The following is a 26,987-nucleotide window of genomic DNA, read 5'->3' on the forward strand; positions in this document are numbered from 1 at the left end:
GTACATATCACATAACGATATATTTCCTGAATAACTGAAGGATAAGTTGCAGGCCCCTCAAGCTAGCTTAGGTGGTTTGTTTCAATTGTATTCTACAAGACTTGATCAGCCACTCACAATATTGTGAAACTGGCTAGAGGACCTCCTCTGGATGAAATGTAAACACACGTTATGCATGATCTATGTATAATATATCATTGTAATGTAAACTGGCAGCTTATCAGCCCTGCATTTCATACTCAGGCACAGAACTGATTGTATGTACTCATGTCAATAATTTTGAATGAAAATTCAACTTAGTAATTTGTCTGTATGTTTTTTTCCCCTTTAGGTATGAACACCTTAAACAACGTTTTTAAGGGCAGATATAGCACTCAGCCTCTCAGTGTGCTTGCTACCATTTATTAAAACACATCCACCCTCTTCAGTTCAGCACTGAAACACCCTTCATCTCCTGAGAGCTGCGAATTTGAAGGATGACGGAGGCGTGGCAGCAGCAACATGCAGTGGCTCCACCTTCGGTTGTGCACACACTCCCCCCGGGAACGGAAAACTCTCTGGGCTGCACAGTGTATGGAGTGGTCCTGCAGCAAGATGCCTCCATGCAACAACCCCAGCACGGCCAGCAGCTTACTGTTCAAGCCCAGCAGCCCTCCTTACAGGTAGGGGGCGAGAGAGGGCACAAGTGTGGAGCCTGTGGCCATGACATCTCTCACCTGGCCAACCCTCATGAGCACCAGTGCATGGTGAACCAAGACCGATCATTCCAGTGTACCCAGTGTATGAAGATCTTTAGCCAGGCTACGGACTTGCTGGAGCATCAGTGTGTGCAGGTGGAGCAGAAGCCTTTTGTGTGCGGTGTGTGCAAGATGGGCTTCTCTCTGCTCACCTCGCTGGCTCAGCATCACAACTCGCACGGCAATGGAAACAACCCAATGAAGTGCTCCATCTGTGAGAAAACATACCGGCCAGGTTCTGGAAATAACTCACCAACCTCGTCAGCTGCCAACCCCCAACAGCCCTCCACTGGTGAGACGTCCAGTGACGGTGCAGCAATCAGTGCCTCGTCTCCTCCTTCCTTTGAGGCCTCTGCACCAGACCGACCATACAAGTGCTCAGTGTGCCATAAGTCCTTCAGGCATTTGTCAGAGCTAACCCGCCACGAGAGAGTGCACACCGGTGAAAAGCCATATAAATGTGACACTTGTGATAAAAGTTTCAGCCAGTCTTCACATCTGGCGCACCACCAGCGGACACACAGCTCCGAGCGGCCGTACAAATGTGCCGTGTGCGAGAAGAGCTTTAAGCACCGCTCTCATCTCGTGCGGCACATGTACGCTCATTCAGGCGAGCACCTCTTCAAGTGTAATTTGTGTGAAATGCACTTTAAGGAGTCATCGGAGCTCCTGCACCATCAGTGCCAGCCGGAAGGGGAGAGACCTTTCCGCTGTGGTTCTTGTGGAAAGAGCTTCAAACGCCCATCTGATCTGCGGCAGCATGAACGCACGCACTCAGAGGAGCGACCTTTCCAGTGCGAGGAGTGCCAGATGAGCTTCAAACAGCAGTACGCTCTCGTACGCCACCGACGCACACACAAAAATCCAGCTGATCGCCCCTTCAAGTGTAACCTCTGTGACAAGGGGTTCCTCCAGCCATCCCACCTGCTTTACCACCAGCAGGTTCACGGCATGGAAAGTCTGTTCAAGTGTGCGTCCTGCCAGAAGTCTTTCAGCCAATCAGGAGAACTACTAAGGCACAAATGTGGCGGGGAGGTCGAGAAGCCCTACAAGTGCGAGGTGTGTGGCAAAGGTTACAAAAAGAATTCAACGCTGCAGCGCCACCAGAACTCTCACTGCACAGAGAAGCCGCTGAAATGCTCCCTGTGCGACAAGCGCTTTGTGTCTTCCTCCGAGTTTGTTCAGCACCGCTGCGACCCGACCCGCGAGAAGCCGCTGAAATGTCCCGACTGTGAAAAACGCTTCAGGTACTCTTCCGAGCTGCAGCGCCACCGCCGAGTTCACACAGGGGAGAAGCCTTTCAAATGCGCCAGCTGTGACAAGAGCTTCAAGCAACGCGAGCACCTGGCCAAGCACCAGAGCGTGCACTCGCGGGAGACACAGTTTAAGTGTGTGTGGTGCGGGGAGCGTTTTGTCGACCTCACAGCACTGCAGGAGCACACAGTCCAGCACACTGCTGAGGGGGAGAGTTTCCCTGAAGCACAATGCATCCCATGAACTGAACTGCTCTTCTGTCCTGGGGAGCAAACATGACATTCACCCTCGAAGGAACTTATGCCAGCCTCCGCTCCCCCATTTGTAGTGTATAACAAAGAACCATTAATTAGTGTAATGAGTCGTGACTGAATTCATCCTCATTCTTTGTTGTTTATTCATCGTCAATAACCGTCTTATTTTGGAACACATGGGGAAAAAACGAATGAAAAAGGTGTAACAATATGGTAAGATCTGGGTTTTGTTTTGTGCGGGACATTATTCTGTGGTTGCATGTGATCGTCTGTTTTGTAACTGTTAATTCTGTTGTTGAGAATGATGGAAAGACCTTCCAGACAGTTGTCAGATATGTGTGTGTGTGTGTGTGTGTGTGTGTGTGCTCTTGTCTAAACTCCTCTGAGATCCATGTGCCTTTTTGTACCGATTCATTCTGTTTTTTTTCTTAACGTCACGTCCAGTTTTAGCCGATAATTCCCTCCCATCCGTATACAGCGGCTGGCTTGTGCAGCAGTATCTTTTCACATATTAGATCTTAGGTAGTATCATCTGTTTGTGCATGAATATTTATCACACTTTAATATCACTGTTGTATTATAGGTTTGGTTTATTTAGGAAAACATCCTATGAAGAAGAAAAAAAGTGGATTTGTGAAAATGTATAGCCCGTGTCCTATGAACTCTGTGTTGTTGCATCTTTGTATTAAAACAAGCGACATCGAGGTAACTAACCCATACCTTTCATGTCATACAAACACTTGACATGTGCAATAGAATATGCACAATGTAATATTTATGACTACTGATTCATGGCATAGTCTACTCTGTTATATTATAGATGTGTGTATAAGCTTATGTAAACATTGAAAACTGTATAGTGCTTATGTTACCTGCTTTTGTATTCACTAGGAATGAGCTTGCAGTATCTTGCAAGACATTTTAGTTTCAATTCCACATGGATTATCGGAAGATTTAACCCGACAAGACTTTAAAGCATTATATAACTCACTTGCCACAAACTAGCTGCATTAGTTACTGTGCGATAGATTTAACAAAAGTAATATTATTTTTTAAGTTTTTTAAGAATTTGCCTTGGAACATCCTCATGGGATCCTAGCCCCAGACGTTCAGCAGATAAATACGAGTAGCCTCAAAGTTACGAATCATGTGTTGGTTTATGTCGGGCATAAGGTAAAACATTTGTGTACTTTGGCTTACTGTGTGGATTTTTATATTCACAAGCTTTGCAGTATATTTAATAGAAGGTTTTTGAGGTTTACAAATCATGGGGAAAGGGAAATACAGCGGGGTGGGATGGGACTGTGTGGTTGTGCCATGGTTGAAGTCCTGGAGGGAGGTGAACGAGTGTAATGAAGCGTTGGATTTACACATAAGGATATCAATATAGACTCCTGTTCATACTGTATACAGACAATTAAAATAAACCACCCTTATTAAAAAAAAAAAGGTGTACATTTTTTCCATCACAGCCAATTCTACAACATGTATAGTATGATGATTTCAATTAGAGATGCCTACTTTCATCATAAGGTATACATTATTTTCACTTTATATACAATATTATTTTCTCATAAAATCCCTATCTACTGACAAAAACATTTTTAGAATATAGTAAAATGATGTCTTCGATTGATTAGCAAAATAGTTACATATTAATCAATCATTTAGATTGCTGCTGCCTTGGTGAATACATGAATGTAGGCTAATTGTAGATATCGTAATAAAATATTAAGAATAAGTATTGGCGAGTACAGACAATGGCTCAGATCCTGATCAATTGAAGCATTTGCTGAATTTCTGTTGATAACAGTCATCACAACAACAAAGAATATTTGATTTCATAATCAGCGAGCTCTTAGATTGTTTATGGACACCTGTTTTTATTTATAAGAAAAACACCTTTTAGAGGCACTATCAAACATTTAATCACAACTTCTTGTTAAAGATGTGATCTTACAAAACATAACATTTCAAGATGTCAATAATCACGTTTTATGCTCTGGTCATTTGTCAATCAATAATATATTATTGATTGACAAATGACCAGAGCATAAAACGTGATTCAATGAATATATATATACATATATTATTGAATTCCTTTAAATTTAAAGAAATTAAAAGATCAGATAATTTACTTAGCATTTATGTACAGTTTCACTAATCCTATTATGAGTAGTAACACCTAATCTAAAATGTAATAACTATACTGTTTTTTTAATGTGTCCTTCTTTAAAAGTATTTGTAACACCTTGTTTGTGTTGTGTTGTTTGCTCTTATATTTATATATATATTTTTCTTTCAAAAAGTACATCTTTAAATATACATCTTGATCTAAATACATTCTTACAAAAAAATCGTTTCTCTTTTTTTGGTATTATTATTATTTACAAGGTATGTTTAATTGCTTCTTTTTTTGTTGCATTTTCGGGTCATTGAGCTTTTGATTCACATCCGGGTGATGTTTACCGCAAGAGGGAAGAGCATCCTGGTTCTGCTAACGAACCGCTGCTAAATGTACCTCCACCACCCATCCGAGGAAATTAATATATCACCGAAACTGCTGATATACACACATATTATCACTGTCGTCAAACCTGGAGCTGCTGCACCAGCTGCACGGAGAGCAACGCACGGCTAACGAGGTGCTAGCGAGCTAACGTTCATGTCGGGCGGACTTCCTGTGAGCTCGGATATTTCTACGACGAGGTTAGCCGGCTAACTTTAGCCCCCGTTATTGATCTCACATTTTATCAAATGTCGACACTAATGAGTAGTTTGTAGTTTATACGTGTCTATTTGACCTTAAAATCCATTACAGTTTGTATGATAGTGTATTTCTAGTTCAAGGTTTACATTTTTTGATTTTATGTTTTGCTAAGTAAGCTAGCCTAGGTCACCGTAACTAGCTAGTTAGCGTAGGATGAAATATCGCAAATGGTGTAAGTCCTCACAGATATGTCTACATTTTAGGATAACTCGGCGCTAACCAACATTATTTGTGTTAAGTAATCTCTCATTTAAGTGCACATTTCACCTGTTTTGCCGGTGAAAAAGGCCCCGGAGAGCCCGTGTCGTGACGGGGTCCACACAGTTTAATGTAACGTTAACTAAAGGTAGTTACATTAAACTGTTGGCTGGGTTAGGGGCCAACTAGATAAGACATTGGTTTACCATAATACATTATAGTCTCTAAGCTGATCTAGTTTAGGTTTTACAAGTTCAAATACCTGGTTTTCAATAAAGCTAGGCCTGGTCTAAAGTGATCCAAACGAGAAAATGATGTGAAATCACACCTTTTCTGTTTTTCGTTGAGGTATTTAAAGCTTCGACAAACCTAAACCTAGGTTTTAAACTGAATTGCATTTATGGTTGTCTGTTGCAGTAATACTTTGTCTAACCCTGGGTTGTTGTGATGTGGATAGAGTAAATGCATTGACGATATGAAAAGGAGATTTAGACCGTTTTATTGAATATAATTGTTAACCCTGTCCAGGTTTGATGAGAAAAAACGATAGATTTTCTCTTTTTAAAAATAGAATTAATCACAAATCTAACGGTTCTGTTTTAATCCATCCAGATTTACGAATGATCTGGCATTGTTGGGGGTTTTCCTTCTGATAATAAACCGCTCCCATTCTGAAACTAGGTGTTCATATTTATGTGTAAGAAGAGGGTTATTTGGTCGGTTGTGGTCTGTATACACAAAGATAGTCAAATGGAAATAAAATAAATGATTCACCTATGATTCTTTTGATTCTAAATGTTAACATTGTCTTTGTATGACTAACCCAAAATACATTTGTTGAGAGCTATGTCAATTCAGAGATATTTTAGTTGGAGATTGCCCTTGTCTTTTTCCTTAAATAAAAAATAGAATAAAAGCGTCACTATCTTAAATTGGAACCTGTGCATAAAGAGTTAAGAACACCCAAGTGTATCAAGTACAGGTTCAACACATTTCAGTACAGTGTTTTGGATTTAAAGTTAAGATGGTATTGGTTGTGAAAAAGCAGTGGCATTACCATTTATTGTTGTTATCTTATAAGAGGACTATGATAAAATAGTCTGTGAGCATGGGGAAGCTGTGTTCTTGGAGGGTGGCACAACCTGACAATACATTGTGTCACCAACTGGATGTGTGTTCTGTGTACAAGGTCTCCTTGTTTAGGTGCAGTGGTTTTTCAGGTTGACCTTGTCTGATTTTGGCCTGATCAGAAAAAAAAGCAAAAGACAGACAGTTCAAAAATACTGCTCTGGGTTTGCAGCACTCTGTAGGGTCTCCGTGTTAATCTAGTCCAGGTTTAACAAGTCAAAGGGTGGTCGTTTTTGGTCTACACTCTCTCTACCGTGGTCTTCATTGAGAAAAGGTAGTGAAATCTTTCTTTTTTAATTTGAACAAATCCCAATCTTGAAATCATCAATTAATGTTACTCTCATGCTCATTTTTAAAGCTCAAAACATTTGGAGTATAACACTGTAGAGCCACAATGATGAGTTGATCGATTTGTCAATAATCAAAATTGAATCAGTGCCAATTTTTTTTTTAAATCTCTGGTTTTTGTGACAGGTACATTTACAATGTAACAGCAAAGGGAACAACATTCTGTGTTTCCCCTAGGTTTACTGCTTTGGGGGGGTGCTGCCTGGGTGAGGGGGGGGTATATATATTTTTTTTAAATCCTCTGGAGCAGAGTGAGGAGCTGTGGATTATTGTTATTGATTAATGCATCAGTAAACACTAAACTCATGACTTAAAATGAAAGTATTTAGTTTATTTAATAAAAGAGCACATGTTCAATGTGAAAAGTGACCATAGATTACTTCAGTTGCAATTTGATGCTATATATATATAAAAAAAAAAACGCCGGGCCGCGTTGTACTCAAATAAGTACAATCTCAAGGTAGAAAATATAAATAGTAGCATTTTTAAAGCAGCCAGATATAGGTAGTATATTTTTGCTCTGTGTGACTTCACAACTGTATTACAGTCCAAACCATCCATGTAAAACAATAAATACATAGAAAAAATAGTTGCAGCCCTACATACAAGAAATATTGACCTGTTGTTATTAATGCCTCAGGTTATTCTCTCTCTTCTCCCTGTTTGTTTCTGCAGCTGGCGGCTCTTCATCCCATCCTGCCTAACATCTTGCTCAGGGGCTTCACACACTCGGTCATCGTAGCTCTGTCAGTCTGCACCACCGCTGCATCACACCAACCTGACGCCTTTCCTCAGAGGGCGCAAGCAGCCAAAGCCGATGGTAAGCAAAGCACAGAGACCTTCTTAGAGCCACAAATTCTGGAGAGTCGCTGCGCTGCCTTCCAGTATCGAGCCACGAAGCATTCAGAGGGAGGTAAAGGTCCTCGACACGGAGCCGCGAAGCTAGCTATGCCCGGATCCACGCCGGCCAGCAGCAAGGCTCGGGTGTACACCGATGTCAACACACAGAAGAACAGAGAGTATTGGGACTATGATGCACATGTGCCAAACTGGAGGTACAGTTACAGTGTTTTACTATTTATTGGCTCTTTTTTCATTGCTGCGTTTCAAAATATTGTTTCATTCTGTTCACAGCGAGTGGCTTCTTTTGTGTAAAAAAGTTACAGCCGTCCATCGAAATCTTGTCTATTGTGATTGTGTGCAGAATATGTCTTCTGTATCCTTGTTTTCAACACATACTTTTACTGGGACCATTTTTATGACAGTGTCAGCATTTCATCGATTTTGAAAAGATAGCAGCCTGTCGAAGACAGTCCTTAAAGTGTACATTGTTTTACTGCATTTCCTTATACAAACAGAAATGAGATAATTATACAAAAACCAGTATATAAAATACAAATGCATGATGTTTGAATAAACTTTATTACTGTAAATTAAGTGAGTCTTTCATATGAGACAAAATTATTATCGTTATTGTATTTGCATGAGTTTCTGCCCTGTCAACCACACATTTTGTTTTTATTTGAGAACCCAACACATACTTGTAATGTCACTCATTTAAAATATTTAAAGTTGCAGTTAAAGGTGGGGTAGGTAATTTTGGAGAGACCAGCTCGAGTGCGCTAGAATTTGAAAATACACAGCCGGAAAAAATCTCCCACTTCCTTACAGAGCCCCTCCTCCAACACACACGAACGCGCAGAAGGCAGGTAGGCCATCCAGTTATTTTAGCCGGCCCGGCTCAGATGATTGGTCGTGCTTTTTACAGCGCCACGGCTTCCACAGATGAACATTTTGTTATGGATTTTTTGTCAAAGCACTTCAGATATTCATTGCTATCGGGATGTTAAGAGCATTCCATGGAATATAACACAAAGTGTATTTCGAGCCAGTTTCTCAAACTTACCTACCCCACCTTTAAGCTGTAATTCTATTGAATATATATATATATATATATATATATAACACTTTGTATGTCCAAAAATATTGAAAAAATGCCTGGTATAATTTCACAGAGACCCAGGTGACATCTACAAAGTGTTATGTCCAACTAAGAGTCCAGACCTAAATATTTTCAGAAACAAACATTTAAAACAGACAGTGTTCAGTTATTAAATTTTGAAAGGTTAGTAATTTATTGTTTTTTTTAACTAGTCTTCTTAAAAAGGAGACAGTTGTTTTTGCTCATGAAGATCTATTTTTGTTTAAATGTAGCTAAATGTTCCTCTCTTCCTCAGCAATCAAGACAACTATCAGTTGGTGCGTAAACTGGGTCGAGGGAAGTATAGTGAAGTGTTCGAGGCCATAAATGTGACCAACAATGAAAAAGTTGTGGTGAAAATCCTCAAGGTGAGTCTTATTTTTCCTTTATGTGACATTTTCCTACCTTGTGTTCCAACTGTCTGGACAGCTCAGTCGTGACTCTACATTTATTTTTCAAATCTTTCTAAATTGGATATACTGTTAAAAGTGTAGTTTTTTTACAGTGTATATGTTAGCTTATTATCTGGATTCGCACCAAGATTATCTCGGCAGGTGGTGATCCCCCTCACAGCAGATGGCTTTTTCTTTCTTTCTTTTTTTAATATAAAGTTACACCCGTCCATCCAAATCCTGTCAAAAGGGTTCTGGTTTTTTTCCCAGTATAAATATCTTTGTTGTCTACACGTCACTGACAATCAGTGACATGTTTTAGGACAAAGTGAGCATATTGATAAGATATATGGCGCTGTCCAAGACAAACTGCTATCATTAGAAGAAACCTGAGTTATTCTTTAACTAGCTCCTATTTTCCAATGAGTTTGTGTCTAAGGGACTTGTTCCAGTATTGAGCAACAGCACTGTAGCAGGCAAATACAATTCATTTTCTTTTTTTCGTTTGATTGATCTGGTCTGGTGGGTTATGCTGATTTACCAATTTGCACTCAATAAGAAGTCTCAGAGTCTCTCTGTAGCAACCTCTGCTGGTCAAATGTTGGTAAATTCCAAGTGAGAATATATAAACATAGGGGGCCATTTAGAAAGGCACATATATCATATCATCATATTGTTGTATTTTGAACCCCTTGTTTTCTTCCGCAGCCCGTCAAGAAGAAGAAGATCAAACGTGAAATCAAAATTCTTGAAAACTTGCGTGGAGGAACCAACATCATCCGCCTGGTGGACACGGTCAAAGACCCGGTGGTGAGTTAGACCCATCCCTTTGATGCATGTGGGCCCGCCAGTGGAGATAATCCAGTCATGCGAGTAACCGTGTGTGTGATAATGATCTCCACCTACCTGCTGCTGTCCTCAGTTAAGCCTTGTGTTGTCCTCTCTTTGCAGTCCAGAACACCAGCGCTTGTCTTTGAGTGCATCAATAACACAGATTTTAAGGTACTTAAGTTTGGCCGTCATCATACGTGTAGAACTACCATTGGTATCATTATTAATAACATGCATAATAACCCTCTAGTAAGAGTGTATTGTGTATGGACACCAGTTGAGCTGCTCAGTTTTTTTTTTTAATCATTTCTCCAAACAATGTTGTTCTGCAGGAGCTTTACCAGAAGCTGACTGACTATGATATCCGTTTCTACATGTATGAGCTGCTCAAGGTAAAAACCCATTTTGTCTACCTTTCCATTTATCTAAATTCTATAATGACTTATTTATGGAATGCTCATCGTTGTTTACCACTTTTAAACAAAAAACTGTGAGTGTGGACGTTCATTTATAGGGTTATCTTCAGTAATAGACAGTAAGCAGAGTAATGCTGAGAAAATTGTAATAAGACAGGATTTGGAAGTTTCATACATGTAATCTTAGGCATTCTGCTATTTTCTGAAATTTGTATTAATAAATGATTAATCAAGTAGAACAAAATACAATCAATAATGAAAACAACCCGAGTTATTATGAGTCTTTATGAGTCCTGACTTAGTTTAATCATTGAGAAGAGAACTCTGGAGCGGTGATATCCACTAGGATAAAGAGAGAGCAGGGCAGCATGGACTGTTACAGACTAGCTGCAGTGTTGACTGTGTGTCTCTGTCTCCTCTCTAAGGCTCTGGACTACTGCCACAGTATGGGGATCATGCACCGGGACGTGAAGCCCCACAATGTGATGATCGACCACCAGATGAGAAAGGTACTGGCTACGACATTTTTAGAGCGCTTTCCCATTCTTTACAACCCCTCGGGACGCTTTACATGTTCAAGTGAGCATTCACACACATTCATACAGAGGCATTGGCTGCCATGCAAGGTGCCACCAGCCCAAGTCATCTTAACATTAACAAAATGAAGGCTATTATGACATATTTAGGAAACTGTGGCCGATCTAACACACATAAAAGAATGTGTCGGAATACTTTATTTATCCCAGGGGAAATGGGGTTTTGTAGCTTGGTTTTAAAAAGAGATTAAATAAATCATAATAAATAAACTTAAGTTACAGTAAGAATGTGCATTGAAAAAATAATGAATAAACCTAAAAATGTTATTGGTAACATTTCCAATGAAAATAAACAGTTAAATTAATTTGCGATATTAAAAAAAAAAAAAAGATTGACTCTGAAGTGTTACGCTGCATTGTAAAACGTTTTAATTTTCCCTCTCTGTGTCTCAGCTGCGTCTTATAGATTGGGGTTTGGCAGAATTTTACCATCCCGCTCAGGAATACAACGTCAGGGTGGCCTCGCGCTATTTCAAAGGCCCAGAGCTGCTAGTGGACTATCAGGTAAATGCTTATACAGATATTTACTCTTCAAATGAGGACAACACACACAAGTCCTTGTCTTCTTTTAAATCGTTTCTTGGTGTCTGATTCTCTCTTATTTCCTCCCTCCAGATGTATGACTATAGTTTGGACATGTGGAGTCTAGGCTGCATGTTGGCCAGCATGATCTTTCTGAAGGAACCGTTTTTCCACGGCCAGGACAACTACGACCAGGTGACCAGTCTATTATTTGAACACTCAAATGTCAAATCAAGAACTAAATATTGGGACCAATATGCATTTGTACTTGATAATGTATCCAAAATATGTAATTAAGGGATTACATTTGTTATTTTTTCCAGCTGGTCCGCATTGCTAAAGTTCTGGGCACCGATGAGCTCTTTGGTTACCTGCACAAATATCACATAGAACTGGACACTCGCTTCAAAGATCTGCTGGGACAGTGAGTTCTAACTGAGGGAGTGTGTTTGTACCAAAAGCTGACGTTTTGACAGTAGGAAAAGCACAAGTGTCAATTATAAAGTGAACAATGGCTGAATTCTATTTAGCCGTATCAGTGTCCTGGTATTGTAGGTTTAACAGTCACACTTTAATAAAACACCATCATTGTTAATCTTATTAGATTACACCCTTGCTTTAGTAAATGTTTAAAAAGTCAAAGCTGCTAGTACTGTTGGATTGTCACCACAACTGTTTAATTCACATAACAAAAAAGAGACATTTTAGTCATGAGAAATGTTTGTGTGCAGACAAACGAGGAAGCGTTGGGAGCAGTTCATCCAGTCGGAGAACCAGCACCTGGTGAGTCCGGAGGCTCTGGACCTGCTGGACAAGCTGCTGCGCTACGACCACCAGCAGAGGCTGACCGCTGCCGAGGCCATGCAGCACCCATACTTCTGTTAGTACTCACACCAACACATACGGACAGAATCCATGTTTTCTAAATACTGCCACTAGTCAATTATAATTTACAGATCTAGTTTCTCCTCTCCTACTTATTGTTAAAAACGCTGTGTGTGTTTGAGGTACATTTTATTTTCACTTTTAAATATCAGTCCAGATTAAAGAGTCTGTTTAGCTTTCGCCTCTGCAATCAGATCAAATCCAGCCACAAGGATTCTCCCTCTCTAATCCACATTTGCAAAATAAATCATGAAGAAAGAACATGAAACGTGTACAGTAAATTATATTTTCCTTATCAAACTGAATTCCATATTTCACTACTACTCAAAAGAGCGTAATCGCCTCGTAAATTCATAGTTACACACTTCATTTAAACTTGACATAAATTAGGCATCACATTTTACAAGTCTGGTTCCACTGGTATGTTTATGCCCTTTTATGGACATTGCTGCATGTTTATAAAACTGGCCGGGCACCAGGACAAATACGTACCTGTATTTACTTAATTTACTCGAGGTCTGGATAAGTATATCAGATGCAGTCAATGATAATAACAATTCAAATGTTTCCCCATCAGATCCTGTGGTGAAGGAACAGGCAAATGCCAACACAGACGGCACAAAGGCCATAAGCAGCTCCAATGCAACATGATAACCAGAGAGCAGGTAATCCACGCATGTATGTATATTTACACTCATATCATTATATATAAATCATATTTTCATGAAGGTTTTAATATGTATTTAATGTGTTTGAGTCCTGTTCTGAATTGTATATACTGACACGCTTTTTTTTATCGTTATGTCTACACCATTTGTATCATAGTAAACTCAGAGAAACAGCTCTCAGTAAAACGCATGGCACTTTTTATAATTCTCCTTATTATAAAATCTATCAGATGATCATTGTTTGACATTTAGTCTGTTTATCGTCCCTCTTTCGCCCAATCAGGAAGAATCTTCGTTACCTCAACTTGTGACCTTTTCGTGGCAGAAACCTCTGCCTCCACATCAACAGCCATACTGGAGCAAGATGTCAATTTTGCAGCATACACAAAACACGCACGGATTAAACTTTCTCCTAAAAAGTCCAGGGGGGGAGGGGGGGGTCTGAGCTGCTTGGTCCGAGTCACAGATAAATCAGGTCTGAAATCAGATCCAAACCCCCCCCCCCCTCCTCCTCCACCCTCCTCCTACTCCTGCCTCCCAACACCCCCAACCCGTTTTTAAAATGAGCAAAGTGACTGTTGTTGGATCAGTATCAAGCCAGTGTTGTGCCGTAAGACGTTTGTCCGTCATTACGATGCTGTGGTGACCTGAGATCCAGTTTTAGCACTGAGTGGCATGGAGGCTCTTTTCTGCTACGGATAGAACAAAAGCTATATTGAAAGAGAATAAACCATTTTTATTTAAAGATGCGTGTGTTGGACTTTCATTGACTCAGAAAGAGGTGAAATTCCACCTTTTCTGTTTTTCAAATGGCCCAATCTACAATCCAGATAGCAGTGGTGGAAAAGTACATTTACTCCAGAGTATGTACTTGTCATGCCATGTTCTGCCTCTACTCCACTGCAATTCAGAGGGAAATATTTGTACTTTTTACTCAACTACATTTGTCTGACAGCTTTAGAGACTTAAAAATTACGTTTGTTTGTAAATAGAACATGTGAAAAGTTTATTACAAAAATGTGACTACCCAACAGTTAATTAAAGTGTAGCTGCAACAATCAATGAGAGAACTACTTTGATCATACTAGTAATATTTCATGTAAGAACAGTTGATGGTTCTAGACTACCTTTTCTCCTAATTGTAATGCATTTGTATTAATGTTGAGGTCTGAGCAAGACAAACTTGATGGCATTTCCCACTATTTTCACAAAACCAAAACATGAGCAGAAATAACCTCCAGCAACCAGAGAGTACAATCCTGCTATTACATTAATGTTTGAGTTATAATCTGATGATTTAATATATAATAGTATGAAACGGTTTTTTTCTATCCGACTGCAGACTGACGAGATTTTACCAGTCGTGAAAGAAGATATCAGATTTTTTTACTTAAAGTAAAAGTTGCAATATTACAGCTACAGGTAAATGTCCTGCTTAGTACGTTTAAGTGTTACTAAAATATAAGTACTCATTATGCATAATGTCACATCTAGAGTATTAAATTGTGGGGCTCACAGAGTCCAGTTATGTACACAAGAAACATTTCCTAGGTGAATTTGTCAGCAGTGATTGTTTTGATGCTTTATGAAAAAGACCAGAGCTCATTACATGTGTACTTTTTAATAAATAAACTGGAACTTCAAGATGTTTTCCAGAACATAAAACACTTGTGCAACATTCGTGCATTACAAATAGGTGCATTCGTTTCGGCGAAACCAGGGCAATGGTTTGATGAGTTCAGCATACGACCAACTGCTCCAATTTAAAACGTACATCTGCTTACCCAATGGCTGAATTTGTAAACACAGCAGAATCAATTGTTCAATTACACAATGGTCTTTGGATCCAAAGTATTTCAAATGCATCACGAGTAGAATTCACATTTTGTCAAGTTGTATTTTTTAGTTACAAACTGGAACTACTAATGCTGTTTAGCCCAAATCCCGACTTTATTTCAGCTCAAAGACGGCTTGGCCCAAACTGAATGCCCTGACTGACATCTGAAGTTTCAAACGCATAATAAAAAGCAGTCTAAAACCACACAGCTAGCTACAGCAGATGAGCTTTACACCCATCGAAGGCACACCCACAACACCCCCGCTTTCCCCTCAGCCAGTGACTCATGCCTGAGTGAAGAACCATGATGAATGGCTGCTTCTCTAAAAGCCTGACAGTGAATTTAAATTGCCGCTTTGGCACTTTTTTTTTTACATGTAAAAGAAAAGTTCTACATTACTGCAAATTCACTCATTGGCTTAGTTTGCAGAGAGCTAGAGGAGAAGATTGCTACCACTAGTATCGACATGGCTGGTGTTAAATATGAAGCAACAGCCGGTTAGCTTAGCATAAATAAAAACAGCTAGCTTAGCTCTAAATTCCCTTTTTTATGTAGTGTTATTTCTGGTTGTACAAAAGTACAGAAAAAAACCAGCTCTGCTTTTGTTCTGAAAAGTTGTGTATTATACATCAGGCTGTAATTAGCTTATTAAGCTAACATTAGCTCCATTAATTAAAATAAAGTTATGAATAGCTGACTCATTGTCGATATATATTAATGTAAAGTTTCTTAAATGCACTTGATTAATGTACACATGATATCATGCTAAAGCCAATAATTAGCATTTAGTAGCTAGAGTAGATCTAGCTAGTCCTTGTGTTAGAAAACATGTAGGATCCGACTGCTCATTCTCACGCATAAATGTATTTCTAAATATCCGGATTTTATCTTCACAGGAAAAGGCTATCATAATGAGGTTCTAACTGATGTGTTAATGGCAACATCTTCTTCAACGCTTCTGAAAAGTAAATGTCTCTAAATTAAGGAGCGGGACAGAGCCGCTAAAATTAGCATAAACACTGTGATAAAGGGCTGCACAGTGGATGTTTTGGTCATGAGTGTAGCCTTTAACTACATAAACAAAAATGATAAGTTAGTGATATGCGTCTTGGCTTTTGGAGATTGGAGGCATGCTAACATTTGAGCAAAAAAACCCACTATTTATTAACCTTTTCCTTTCTCCTGGTTCTTCGGTTTTTGGTTTGAGTAGACCAATTTTGCAAACAACATACCTATCTCTTTCGAGCCCTATGGAGCCAGCCTCAATGGATACATTTGAGTTTCCAAGCTATGATTGTTCAATCAATGCTCAGTGTAGGGTCAATTGCTGTTTTTATATTTCGGACAGAGCCAGGCTAGCAGTTACATGAGACTGATATTAATCTTCTCATCTACATCTCTGTAAAAAACAATATCCTTCACTTTAGCATGTAAAGTTTGGCTTCTGCAGAGGGGGAGCTCAGGGACGGGGTCACATCACAGTAGCTTATTGATATGAAAAGACCACCAAGGACACTGCTTAGACAGTAAGAGCTGATTTTCTTCTTAATAACACTGATATTTTTAAAAAGCACCCTGGGGAAGCTTAAATACTTCACCAAGTCCACTGGCACTTGACAACTTAATGATTGATGATCTCAGTAAATATATCCCCAGGGTTTATAATATGTCCGTCCTTGGTGTCTTTTTAAAAATGCAACATATCTAAGGCATAAAAGCAATGCTGTATAAAATAAAAAAGGTATAAAGCTAAGACCAGAGACATTCATTGTGTTCTCTTAAAAGTAAAAAACTTAAATAATTGCATAAATAAGCATGTGATTATGTATAAATCTGTACATGACATGTTAGTGGTGTCCTGTACAGGCGCTGAGTGCAGTGATTATGTATGAGTCTACATATGTAATGTTGGTTACATCGCAGAGTTGCAGTATTGAGGTAACTTCATAATAGGAGTAAAGGCGAGGAGGGCACATGCAATTGGGCAAAATGTAGATAGAGGTGTTAGTGTGTTTGTCCCTTTTTGTTCGTAACATTCAAGTTTTTACAAAATGTGCTAAAATAAAGCATAATACTGATTTCTTTTAGTGATATCGAACACACCACGTGCTCCACGTCTTCTTCTTCTTTGATTCAGGTGGTGCGGGGGGGTCTCAGGGTAGCTGGTGTTGAAGCGCTGAATCGTCCAGTTCGTTGACGGAGAGGATGTGATCCAGGTATTGCAGGTAACGCTCCTGGTCCCGCATGAAGTGAGGGATTCTGGTCCGTGGGAGGACAGCCAGGGGACGCAGCCTCTCCACATCTTCGAAAGACACCTGAAGAGAGGAAGAAGAAGGTGCATCAGTGGAGGGGAACACCTCCAGGACAGTGGTGGGGGTACATTTTCTCAAACTCTACATTGTGACCTCTCAGTTTATAGCATTACATTTTATACTGAAAACGTCCTGCAGGGGTCAGAAGCTGCACATCACCCTTCTTTAAATCTGTACAGGAGTCTGCATTAAAATCAATCCAAACAAGCCGATAAGACATGGATATATTTTATGTATTATTATCTTTTGATATTTTAGGACCTGGTTTAAAGTTGTTTATCTACTTAATTATTCCCAGAAGTTGAAATAGCTTTTTTAAAGGTGGTTTAGAGATAAGGGTTCCTTACTTACCTGCCATATATTAATCGTTGTATTAGGAACAAAGGCTCTTATTATTTGAAGCTGACGACACTGACCTTGCCTAAAGAAGTCAACATCTTGAAGTCAATATTCCTTCGATGCCTAAGGATACGAAGGATCCCATCCAGGTAAACCTGATCTTTACTGAAGCAACCTGAGAAAAACAGACACACAACATTCAGGAAGAATTCAAATAAAAGTATCATCTTTCAGGAAGACCCCTTCATAATATAAGATAACTTATGGAGAGGACTGGGTTTTGTCTCTCAGTCTACATTAATGCTACTTTCTTGTTCTCCAATTGGTATCTTGTAACAATAGGCTGTATTAGATTTGGATATAGCCTGTGTGCGTGTGTGCGTGTGTGTGTGTGTGTGTGCACGTGTGCATGCTGACTGACCTGGCTCCGAGGTGTCCGTCTGCCCTCTCTTGGCTCTCAGGCAGTACTCCCAGCGGACGTCGGGGTCCTGTACGAAGCGGGCGATGTGGCTGAAGAGGCGGCTGAAGCTCATGCTGGCGGCGTGGTACACGGTGTAGTACAGCAGGGCGGCACGCCACAGGTAGGGCTGTTTCCGTAGCAACACGCTGTGCAGGCTGGCCAGGCCCTCCTCTGTGGGATTGGCCGGTTTGAGGCCGAACTGCTTTCTGCCTTCAGTGGTGCACCACGGCTGCAGGTTGTTGTTCACCCCGCGCAGGTAGTGTGTGCCTGAGGAGAGCATAAAGGGCCATGAGTCAATCAACATGGCATCTTTGGTTATTTTATTTCCATTTTTTTCACTTTCTATTATTTTATTTTTGTAACCATTATTTTATGCCGTTTTTCTTAGTTTCTTTACATTTTTCAGTTTATTTATCTATTTCTACCATGTTTTTAGTAAGTAGTATTCATAAAGTTAATTTTCCTTCCATTATAATTGGTTTAGTTCTGTTTTTTTTCCTTCTGTGTCCTTGTTATGAGAAGGTAGTATCTGATGCTAACCTAACTGATAGTACTGATCGGTTTACGTAAATGTTATTGGGACTATTTCATTATATGAGGTTGGTTGGTTTACCACTGCTATCTGGATTGTAGATTCGGCCAGGTGGAATTTCACCTCTTTCTGGGTCAATGAAAGTCCAACACACGCATCTTTAAATAAACCTGAATTAATCAACTCTGAACTTCAAACCTTCTGCAAATACAGATTCCTGTTGTGTTTGATGATTCATTAAATATCCGACTACTCTGTGTTTGAGCGGCAGCATACCGATCTCATGTCTCAGCATCCCCTCCAGCCAGTACTGCCGAGCTCCGGCCAGGTTGATGGTCAGGGTGGGGCGACAGCTCTCCACCACCATCACCGCCTGAGAGAGCAGCTCGTCGGACAGACGCACCACCACCTGCACACACGCACACACATGATATCTTATTCTTCCTCCATATCCTGCCTGGATTTTTGCCAAGATAAACTTTATTCAGTCAGAATGTTCAGAACTAAATGTACAAACAGTTTCCATTTTAGGCAAATAGAAAGGTTAACTGTAGCTGCTCAAGGCCAGACCTAGTTTGTTAGCGGCCCTATTGTGCTTTTGGGGGTTTTTCCCTTTCCTGTAATGTGTTATATGAGGAATTGAAGTACGTGACTCTTTCCAGAAGACGTCACAGATGACCCGTCGCAGATGACCCGACTTTCCGACACCCGCGGCTGATATTAGCGCCACCTCGATTTACGACTTTGTTGTTATCTCCTGTGTTTCGGACGATATAAGCCTGATGTTTGTTGCTGTTCCTTTGAGCAACATGTGTGTGAGTTAAACCATATCCTTTGTATGTGATTTAACTCTGCTCCTTCTTGCAAGAATAAATTAGTTACCTGATCATTGATTCTCAACCTGGTGTCGAGTGATATTTTTCTAACAATTACCTTAACATCTTGAAGTACCTGAGAACGACTAATTCAATACTTCTCACCAAAATAAGTACATGGTTGCAACTAACTAACAAATTAAGAATGATTTAAATTGTCTAATTTTCTGCTGTTTATTAGTCAAGTTATGCCTACATTGTTTTTCCTCATATATTTTCAGATTTATCTACACGTTAATTTCATCTTTTCTTTGAGTCGTGTTATATCCAGAGGCTGAATTTGTGTGCTAGTGGTTATATGTGATGTACTTGTGCCAAGCTCAGGTTCAGGTGGTAAAACATCAAACAAATCTCACTGCAGGACGGTAAGGGGGTGATTTTAGCAGGGCAGGTCAGGGGGAGGGTAAACACGGTGAATGAATGAATGAATGAAAACTTTATTACAGACTCAGGGTCCAGATAAAAGACAAGACATTACATAGATAAAAGACAAGGCATTAGATATAATAAATTACATACATAGCATAAAAAGAATTCATAGTTTAAGAATAATTTAAATCAGTGTCCTACAAAGAGACAACTATACCAATGTCTCCACAGCTGCGATTGGTAGCGTGTAGTACTAAACCTTATGTTCGATAAGGCCAAGAGGATTTCATTATCAGAGTCATTAAGCCGGCAAATACATTTATACATAAGATTTCTTAAAACAGCTTGTAGAGTATTGACTCCTGCAGCCACACACATTTCACTTGCACTCGACCATCGAGGTCTCTTCAGCAATATTCTCATGGCATCTTTATAAGCTACTTGAAGTTTCCGTAAACTTGCTTTTCTGTAGTTTGACCACAGATGTGCCGTTTAGAGCGGTGTGCAATATGCTCTGAACAGAGACATCTCCACTCCATCTGTACACGCACCAAACTTACGTAGGAGAATGTTTGCTCGTGCATACATCATGCGGCATTGCCTTTAAATATCTTCATCATCTGTCATTTGTTCTGTAATAAAGTGTCCAAGATATTTTAACTTATTACAGACACTAAGATTAATATCAGACAATTTAAAATCAGGAAATTTAAGACATTTATCTTCTTTGGTTCTAAAGATCATGACAGCACTCTTGCTGGCGTTGTATTTGATGTCATGCTCCACACCATACACAGAGCACACAGCAAGAAGCTGCTGAAGACCAGCGCTAGATGGACTCAGCACAACAAGATCATCTGCATACATAATATGGTTCACTAGAGTACTACCAATCATGCATCCAGTATTACAGGCTCTCAGTCGCTCGGACAGATCATCAATATAGAGGTTAAAAAGAACTGGGGACATCATTCCACCTCGTCTGACACCATTGCTACCCAAATGGGGCTGAGACCCTATTGCCCCATTTGACTTGCATAGTCTGGTGGCCATACCAGTAGACCAGAACTCTCACAATGTATTTGGGCACCCCGCTTTGACTCAGTTTAACACATAACTTCCTATGATTAACACGATCAAAGGTTTTACAAGCATCAATGAAACACAAGAACTGAGGAGTTATTACCTCTATATTTGTTGACAATTTCCTTCAAGGCGTATATACACAAGTCAGTGCCATGTTTAGCCTTAAAGCCAAACTGGTTATCTGTTGAGTTAATAAAGTCATCTAATCTGTCCAGCAGAATTCTTTCTAGGACTTTTGACAGTATGCTGGCTCACGCTATGGGCCTATAGTTGTCTAGGCTTCCCACTTTACCGGCTTTGTCCTTAATAACTGGACCAACAGAACAGACAACATTGAGTCTGGTAACAAGCCATGACTCATAAAGGCAGTAAAGCAAATAGAAAGAAGAGGAGCTATCTTTACACTGGCATATTTAAGATGTTCAGCAGAAATATGATCGACACCACTGGCTTTGTTGTCTGACAGCTTTTTTATAGCTTGGCATACCTCATGTGGCGTTATCACCATTGACTCATTGTTATCACTGTCATCTACAGTTCACTTTGGACACAGTTGAATAAGGTACTATAATGCTGTCGCCATAACTCCACAATGTTGTCTGTTCCAGATGTTCCGTCAACAGTGCATTGTAGAGATATTTTGCATTTATTAATAGCCCTCACTTCTTTCCAAAAATCCATAACATTGTTACTGAGCAGCTTCTTAGCCATGGAATCGGCCCTCATGGCTTGCTCATTTTTACAGATGAAGCGGATAGCATACTTGTATCTTGCATTAGTAAGCTTCTTGTACTCAAATGCAGACCCTTGTCTGGGTCTGCCTGCCATAGCCCATGATTTGGTGGCTTCACAGGCTTCAGCATGATACTCAGCTACATACCTATTCCAGCCAGGCCTGATGTTAGGAGTCTTATTGTTACTTTTGTAGTAAGGCTTACTGCCTTCATACAGAGCACTTACTATATCACTACATGGAGCAGATATCACTCCTATGCTTTGCATCCTTACAGTTAACATCACTACACATCATTGCATCTCTAGGTAGATGAATATTAGTTAAGGATGTATCCGCCTGAGCATAATAGGATGTAATGTCTTCCTTTGTGAGGGTTGACCAGTCTAGTTTTTCTGTTTGAGCACTATTTACATTTCTGGTTAGCCCAGGTAGATGTTCGACATTTATTGACATAGCAACAGGTATATGATCAGTCGTTGCTGTCCCATACAGAATGCTCATACACTCAAGTGAAGCATGAGCATCAGCTGTACTAATACAATGATCAAGCCATGACGTAGTATGCCAGGCCTCGCTAATGTAGGTATAACTATCTGCAAGGCAAAAGCACCTTGCTTGACAATATAAAATTGTTATCGTGACAGAACTGAGCCATGTGCTTGGCAAATAATGAGTTCCTGTCTGAGATATCTGCATTCATATCCCCAATGACATACACACAAGAAGAAGTATTGCTTTGAATAAAGGAATTAATGAAAGCAAGCCTATTTAGATATTCATCCTCATTCTGATGACATTCATAGGGTGTATACACATTTAGAATAATAAACTCCTTGTCATTGTGAGTAAACTGTATTGCAATGCACCAGTCGGCACAAAGCCTAACCACATGTATTGATGAATCAAGGTTCTTATTCCACAGGATAGCCACACCCCCTGATATCCTTCCTCTGACTATTCCCATGCCAAAGTCAGTAGTAGACTCCCCAGCCCCATGGAAATTATCATTGAAAGAGTTCAGTTTTTCCAAGTCTTGCTTCGCTAAAAATGTCTCTTGCATACATAGTATGTCACAGTTCTCCAGAAGGTGGTCAACTACAATGCGGCGAGCTTTACCCCCTGTGCTCTGGCCCATACGAAGGCCACGACAGTTGTACGACAAGACCCGAATAGTCATTTAGCGAGACAAGTGAGTGCCCATTGCACCAGCAGGCACACTCATTCCCCCCGCAGTAGGTGCAGTGTTTGAGCCGATAACTCCCGCTCTGCGCGGCTCATAATATCGCCGGACAAATGCCCCTTCTGGCCAGATCTCCGGATTGTACATTTCGCTGACCTCATTGCATTCAGCAGATACTTTAAATGAACCGTATCTACCGTGTATAGTGCCAATTTGTTGGCAACAGGCAACCTCACGGCCAAGTTTTTCTTTCAGATACACAGACAAAGTTTCAGCATCTAGGTCTGGTGAGAACTTGGAAGCAAAAACACTCACCAGCTTAGTCTTGATCACTTTGATGTTGCCAGCAGCTCCGGTGCCAACAATAGGCACGTTACCGGATTTATTTTTCCGCTCGGGAGCAAGACCACCAACAATGTATTATGTGTTAAAGACATCACTAGTAACACACCTTTCTTTAATAAAGTTCTCACAGTAAAGTCTAAAGCTTGTGGCAATTGATGATAACACTGCAAGCTTTATACTTACATTTTTACTATTGTTAAATGAGATCAAAGATGTTGAGAAATTGTTTCTTAACTGGATTTCCTTTATCAAACTACACTCATGTTGACATATATCAAACCACAGGCGTGAATAATAACAATTCAATTAAGAAGAAGAACATTATCGTCACAAGTTTATGTCCCTGCCCGGATTGAAAAATACAGAGTTTGGACGGGTAGCTCGTCTGCTGGGGTGTCTGAAGTGTCCATGAGCAAGGCATTTGTTTGCGCATACAAGCATTTTGGGCCTAAATGTGGGTCACTTGAATAAAACCAAAACCTTTGCTTTTTCCTGCTGAACGTCAAAATACCTGCTGTTGTTTAAGGCTCTGTGCTGCATGTCACTCACCTCTCCCACACAGCCTTCTTTCTGCAGATATTTACGAACAGCAGCCCAGACTTGACTTTTAGGGAGGATGCTGCCGCCTGTCACCACCTCGAAGTTCTCATAGCAGCCAAACTTCCTCAGGACACACTCCATGATCCCAACCGCCTGCAGTGGAACATACAAATCATCATCACCATCATCATGTGAACTCACAGGTGATATGTACGGATGTGCAGTACTGTACCTGTTCCAGGAAGAGGCCGGATCCCTCTCGGTACTTGTCCAACACGCTCCTCGGCTCCGGCTGGGCGTACTCAAACTGAGGCTCGTACTTGTAGTCGGACTGGAAGAAAGTCTGCTTCTCCTGCTCCAGGTTGAGGGGCCTGAGGGCCACCAGCAGACAGGGCCTGGAGGATGTGGGCAGTGAACTCCCGGCCACCCCCTTAGGTATGTGTGGCAGGGAGGTGGCAGGCCGCATTTGCCCCCTGCTGGCTCGTAGACCAAGGGAGTAGTTGACGGAGCAGGTGCTCTCGCTGCGCCGCATCCATCCTGCGCCCAGGCTCGGGCTGGTCAGGCTGCGTGTGGGGGGCAAGGGGGCGGCCGGACCACTGCGCCAAGGGGGCTGCACCATCCGCCTGTCTGCCATCTGCTCCTGAGACCCTCTCAACCGCTGGGGTGTCATCTCCAGGCTGAGGGGGCGGCGGAGCGGCGGTCTTGGAGTAGCCCCACCTTTTGATGATGATGGCCTCCTCTGTGCCTGGCTGCCATTCGTCTCGGTCGGAAGTCCATTTTGGGACACCTTCTCTTTCTTGGCATCATTGCTCTTCTTGGCGGGAGGTGTGGGCGTCCCTGTGGTTTTGGTTGGATCTGCTCGGACGTTTGGCTCCATCAGGTCCCTGCTGCTCCCAACACTTTCACCCTCAACCTGATCCATGAAGACTTCAACTGAGTCTAACACCATCACCACGCCCGCTACGCCTCAGTCTCAACCTTCCTCCAGCCCCAACGCTGTGGACACACAGATTCATGCATACTGCTTACTGTTGCGAGTGATGGTGTTTGTGTGACAGATGAGGAAAATGGGTTGATGTCGGTCACTACACGTGGTGGAAGTCCTGCATTCAAACCTACATTATAAAAAGTAAAAGCAGTAACTGCGCAAATATGTTCAAATGTTAATGTCATATATTGTGTTTTTGGATTGATACAACTGCTGCTGTTAGGTGTATGTTGCATTTTTCTTCTGAAGATATTTAATGTTGTTTTAATTGTAACTCTTTTGTATATAGAAATGCTATGTGATCATCTTTGAAAATATAACGTATTATAACTTAGGGTTACAGCTTATGATGCAATCTCCAGCTGATCCAGGGGGAGACTGAAGCAAAAAACCTTGTAAATACTTTATTAAAATAATAGGAGAATTGTATAACACTTCATCCCTGTCAGACAAATGCAGTGTAGTAAAAGGGACAATATCTCCCTCTCAGGTGTAGTGAAGTAGAAGTACAACGATAAGAGTGAAAACCTCAAGTAAACACAAGTACCACACATGTTTACCCAAGTACAGCAGTTGAGACATTTACTTAATCCACCACTGATGCTGCTTATTGATGCTGCTGGTATGAAAGAGGAGGACATGAGGCTGATGTCAGTCACTGCTGATGCTTTAATTAGATTACAGTTGAGAAGCATGTCAGTGAATGTGTCAGTATGTATGGGCACAGATTAACCAACAGGAAACAGACAGTCCATGTTGTCTGGACAGGAACAAAGCACCCATCAGAAATCATTAAGTATACAGCTAACCACTAGTAACATACTAAGCTAACAGTTACTTATATTACATGAAAGAACAGAATACAGTTTAATTTTGAATTCTCCATGGAGACAGTAGACCAAATAACAGACACATGCATTAATTCTGAAGACAACTCTTAAAGAGCCATTTAACTCACAAACTTAAATAAATAAGCTTACTTACCGAGGAACAGCGAGTCCCAGGACTTCTTTAAAGATGCCTGCCGTTTCGTTCACTCATTCCGGCCGCAGCTCCACAAACCGGGCAGAGGAGGCTGTGTGTTTGCCGGGGAATGATGATAATTAGCGGATAGCGGTTCAGTAAGGAGCGGGGCCTGAGGCGCCTGCCTGGGCCGGCCAGGGAGGAAGCGGCGGTTGTGTTGGAAGATATGACGCGTTACGCCGGGTACGTCTGTACGTCATGACGCTACCCCGTTAGTCTAGATGGGTCCACGCACACCCCTCGGAATTTTTTATGCCACCTGATTTTTCTTAATCCTTAAAGTGTCTACTTTCAGAATCTGCCAGGTGCCAAGCTGAAATAATGTCCGAAAGGCTACATTTGTAACCCTTTATTGCACCTAACCCAAAACCGAAACATTAAAATGTGATGTAGCAAGAGGCATAACGCATAACCTTTGAAGTAAACAACATACAGAGACAAATGAATACATTTTTCCATACAATTCTGACCCTAGGAATTCAATGGGATGGTTATTTTTGACATTTGACAACATTTTGACTGTATTTCTGGACAAAAACAGCAAGAAATGACCAAACATGTGTGTATGACCAACTACCTTTTCATTTTTTAAAGTGCATAGTGAATATTCGTTCACAATCAGTTTTTTTCTAATACTTTAAGTGTTTATTTTTGGATAATATTGGGTACCAAGCTGATGATGTTGGTGACCGGGGCTCGGCAGTTGGTTGACAGTTGACAGAAAGGTAGTACATGTTTTTTCTGAGTTGCCTTTATTTCAGTTAAAGTTATAAAAACAGTTTACATAGACAAACTAATAAAATGCGTCTAAATTCGTTTGTCAGTCTGTAAAACACACAAGCATCAAGTAATCACCATTTCCTTTGTTCAGACCTGGAGGCCATCTTGTCCCAGTGCTCAAAGGGGGAGCACGCCTCCAAAGTACTCCATTATGTGCCGTATGATTAGGCGGAGTCTTGGACGCGATTGGTCAGGAAATGTGTGATTTCACGAGTGTCAATTAGGTTAAAAACTATCCGTTTTAAGCAGACCTTGTTGTTCTTGAAGATATAATATTTATGGCGATGCAATAATGAATTTACTTAAGCCTTTAGGGTTTTATTAAAGGTAGACAACAGTGTTTAATTTTGTATTTAAGCCTTCACTCCGTTTTTAGAACCATGACCTGATTGGCCAGGTTGGAGTGGGAAGGCGGGCCGTCTCCTATAAATGTGGTTGGGAAGAGAGGGGAAGGGGCATTCGTTTTTGTGTTTGTTCCTTGCTGGTGAATGCAGCACCAGGCATGCAGTTTGTGTTTCTGTGGAATAATGTGGAAGGCTAAGAATAAAACGCCTGTTTATTTTTGCAAGAAAACCCTCTCTCCACGTATCGTTCTTTCACCTGC

At 40.7% G+C, this 26,987-nt stretch overlaps 3 protein-coding genes across 4 annotated transcripts; 2 read left to right on the top strand and 1 right to left on the bottom strand.

The window, feature by feature from the left end:
* The first annotated feature begins 470 nt into the window (after positions 1-470).
* On the top strand, positions 471-3,386 carry LOC117463669 (zinc finger protein 319). Its single transcript, XM_034106035.2, has one exon. The coding sequence runs from the start codon at positions 477-479 to the stop codon at positions 2,232-2,234; it is 1,758 nt and encodes a 585-aa protein (XP_033961926.1). The 5' UTR covers positions 471-476; the 3' UTR covers positions 2,235-3,386.
* Positions 3,387-4,688: 1,302 nt separating this feature from the next.
* On the top strand, positions 4,689-13,725 carry LOC117463605 (casein kinase II subunit alpha'-like). Of its 2 annotated transcripts, none has more exons than XM_034105941.1 (13): positions 4,689-4,954; positions 7,365-7,744; positions 8,927-9,038; positions 9,771-9,872; positions 10,014-10,064; positions 10,226-10,285; positions 10,735-10,818; positions 11,299-11,409; positions 11,521-11,622; positions 11,751-11,851; positions 12,159-12,307; positions 12,890-12,990; positions 13,264-13,725. In XM_034105941.1, the coding sequence occupies exons 2-12, from the start codon at positions 7,638-7,640 to the stop codon at positions 12,961-12,963; spliced, it is 1,053 nt and encodes a 350-aa protein (XP_033961832.1). In that variant the 5' UTR covers positions 4,689-4,954; positions 7,365-7,637; the 3' UTR covers positions 12,964-12,990; positions 13,264-13,725. The 2 variants fall into 2 exon arrangements, with proteins under 2 accessions (XP_033961832.1, XP_033961823.1); XM_034105932.1 differs by having other exon boundaries at positions 12,890-12,977.
* An 807-nt stretch (positions 13,726-14,532) lies between these two features.
* Positions 14,533-25,777, bottom strand: kiaa0895l. The gene is made up of 7 exons (XM_034105920.1): positions 25,565-25,777; positions 23,825-24,588; positions 23,602-23,745; positions 18,738-18,870; positions 17,891-18,196; positions 17,547-17,644; positions 14,533-17,133 (listed from the first exon to the last, which is right to left on the bottom strand). Exons 2-7 carry the CDS (start codon positions 24,539-24,541, stop codon positions 16,972-16,974), a joined length of 1,560 nt encoding a protein of 519 aa, XP_033961811.1. The 5' UTR covers positions 24,542-24,588; positions 25,565-25,777; the 3' UTR covers positions 14,533-16,971.
* Between the last annotated feature and the right edge of the window lie 1,210 nt (positions 25,778-26,987).

The sequence above is a fragment of the Pseudochaenichthys georgianus genome, chromosome 3, assembly GCF_902827115.2.
Source record: "Pseudochaenichthys georgianus chromosome 3, fPseGeo1.2, whole genome shotgun sequence".
Classification (NCBI taxonomy): domain Eukaryota; kingdom Metazoa; phylum Chordata; class Actinopteri; order Perciformes; family Channichthyidae; genus Pseudochaenichthys; species Pseudochaenichthys georgianus.

Coding starts and splice junctions, on each gene's coding strand:
- LOC117463605 (XM_034105941.1), top strand. CDS start 7,638: ATGCCCGGATCCACGCCGGCCAGCAGCAAGGCTCGGGTGTACACCGAT. Junction 10,065..10,225: donor TCAATAACACAGATTTTAAG/GTACTTAAGTTT, acceptor GTTGTTCTGCAG/GAGCTTTACCAGAAGCTGAC. Junction 11,410..11,520: donor AGCTGCTAGTGGACTATCAG/GTAAATGCTTAT, acceptor TCCTCCCTCCAG/ATGTATGACTATAGTTTGGA.
- LOC117463669 (XM_034106035.2), top strand. CDS start 477: ATGACGGAGGCGTGGCAGCAGCAACATGCAGTGGCTCCACCTTCGGTT.
- kiaa0895l (XM_034105920.1), bottom strand. CDS start 24,541: ATGGTGTTAGACTCAGTTGAAGTCTTCATGGATCAGGTTGAGGGTGAA. Junction 18,197..18,737: donor GATGCTGAGACATGAGATCG/GTATGCTGCCGC, acceptor TGCTCTCCTCAG/GCACACACTACCTGCGCGGG. Junction 17,645..17,890: donor GACGGACACCTCGGAGCCAG/GTCAGTCAGCAT, acceptor TGTTTTTCTCAG/GTTGCTTCAGTAAAGATCAG.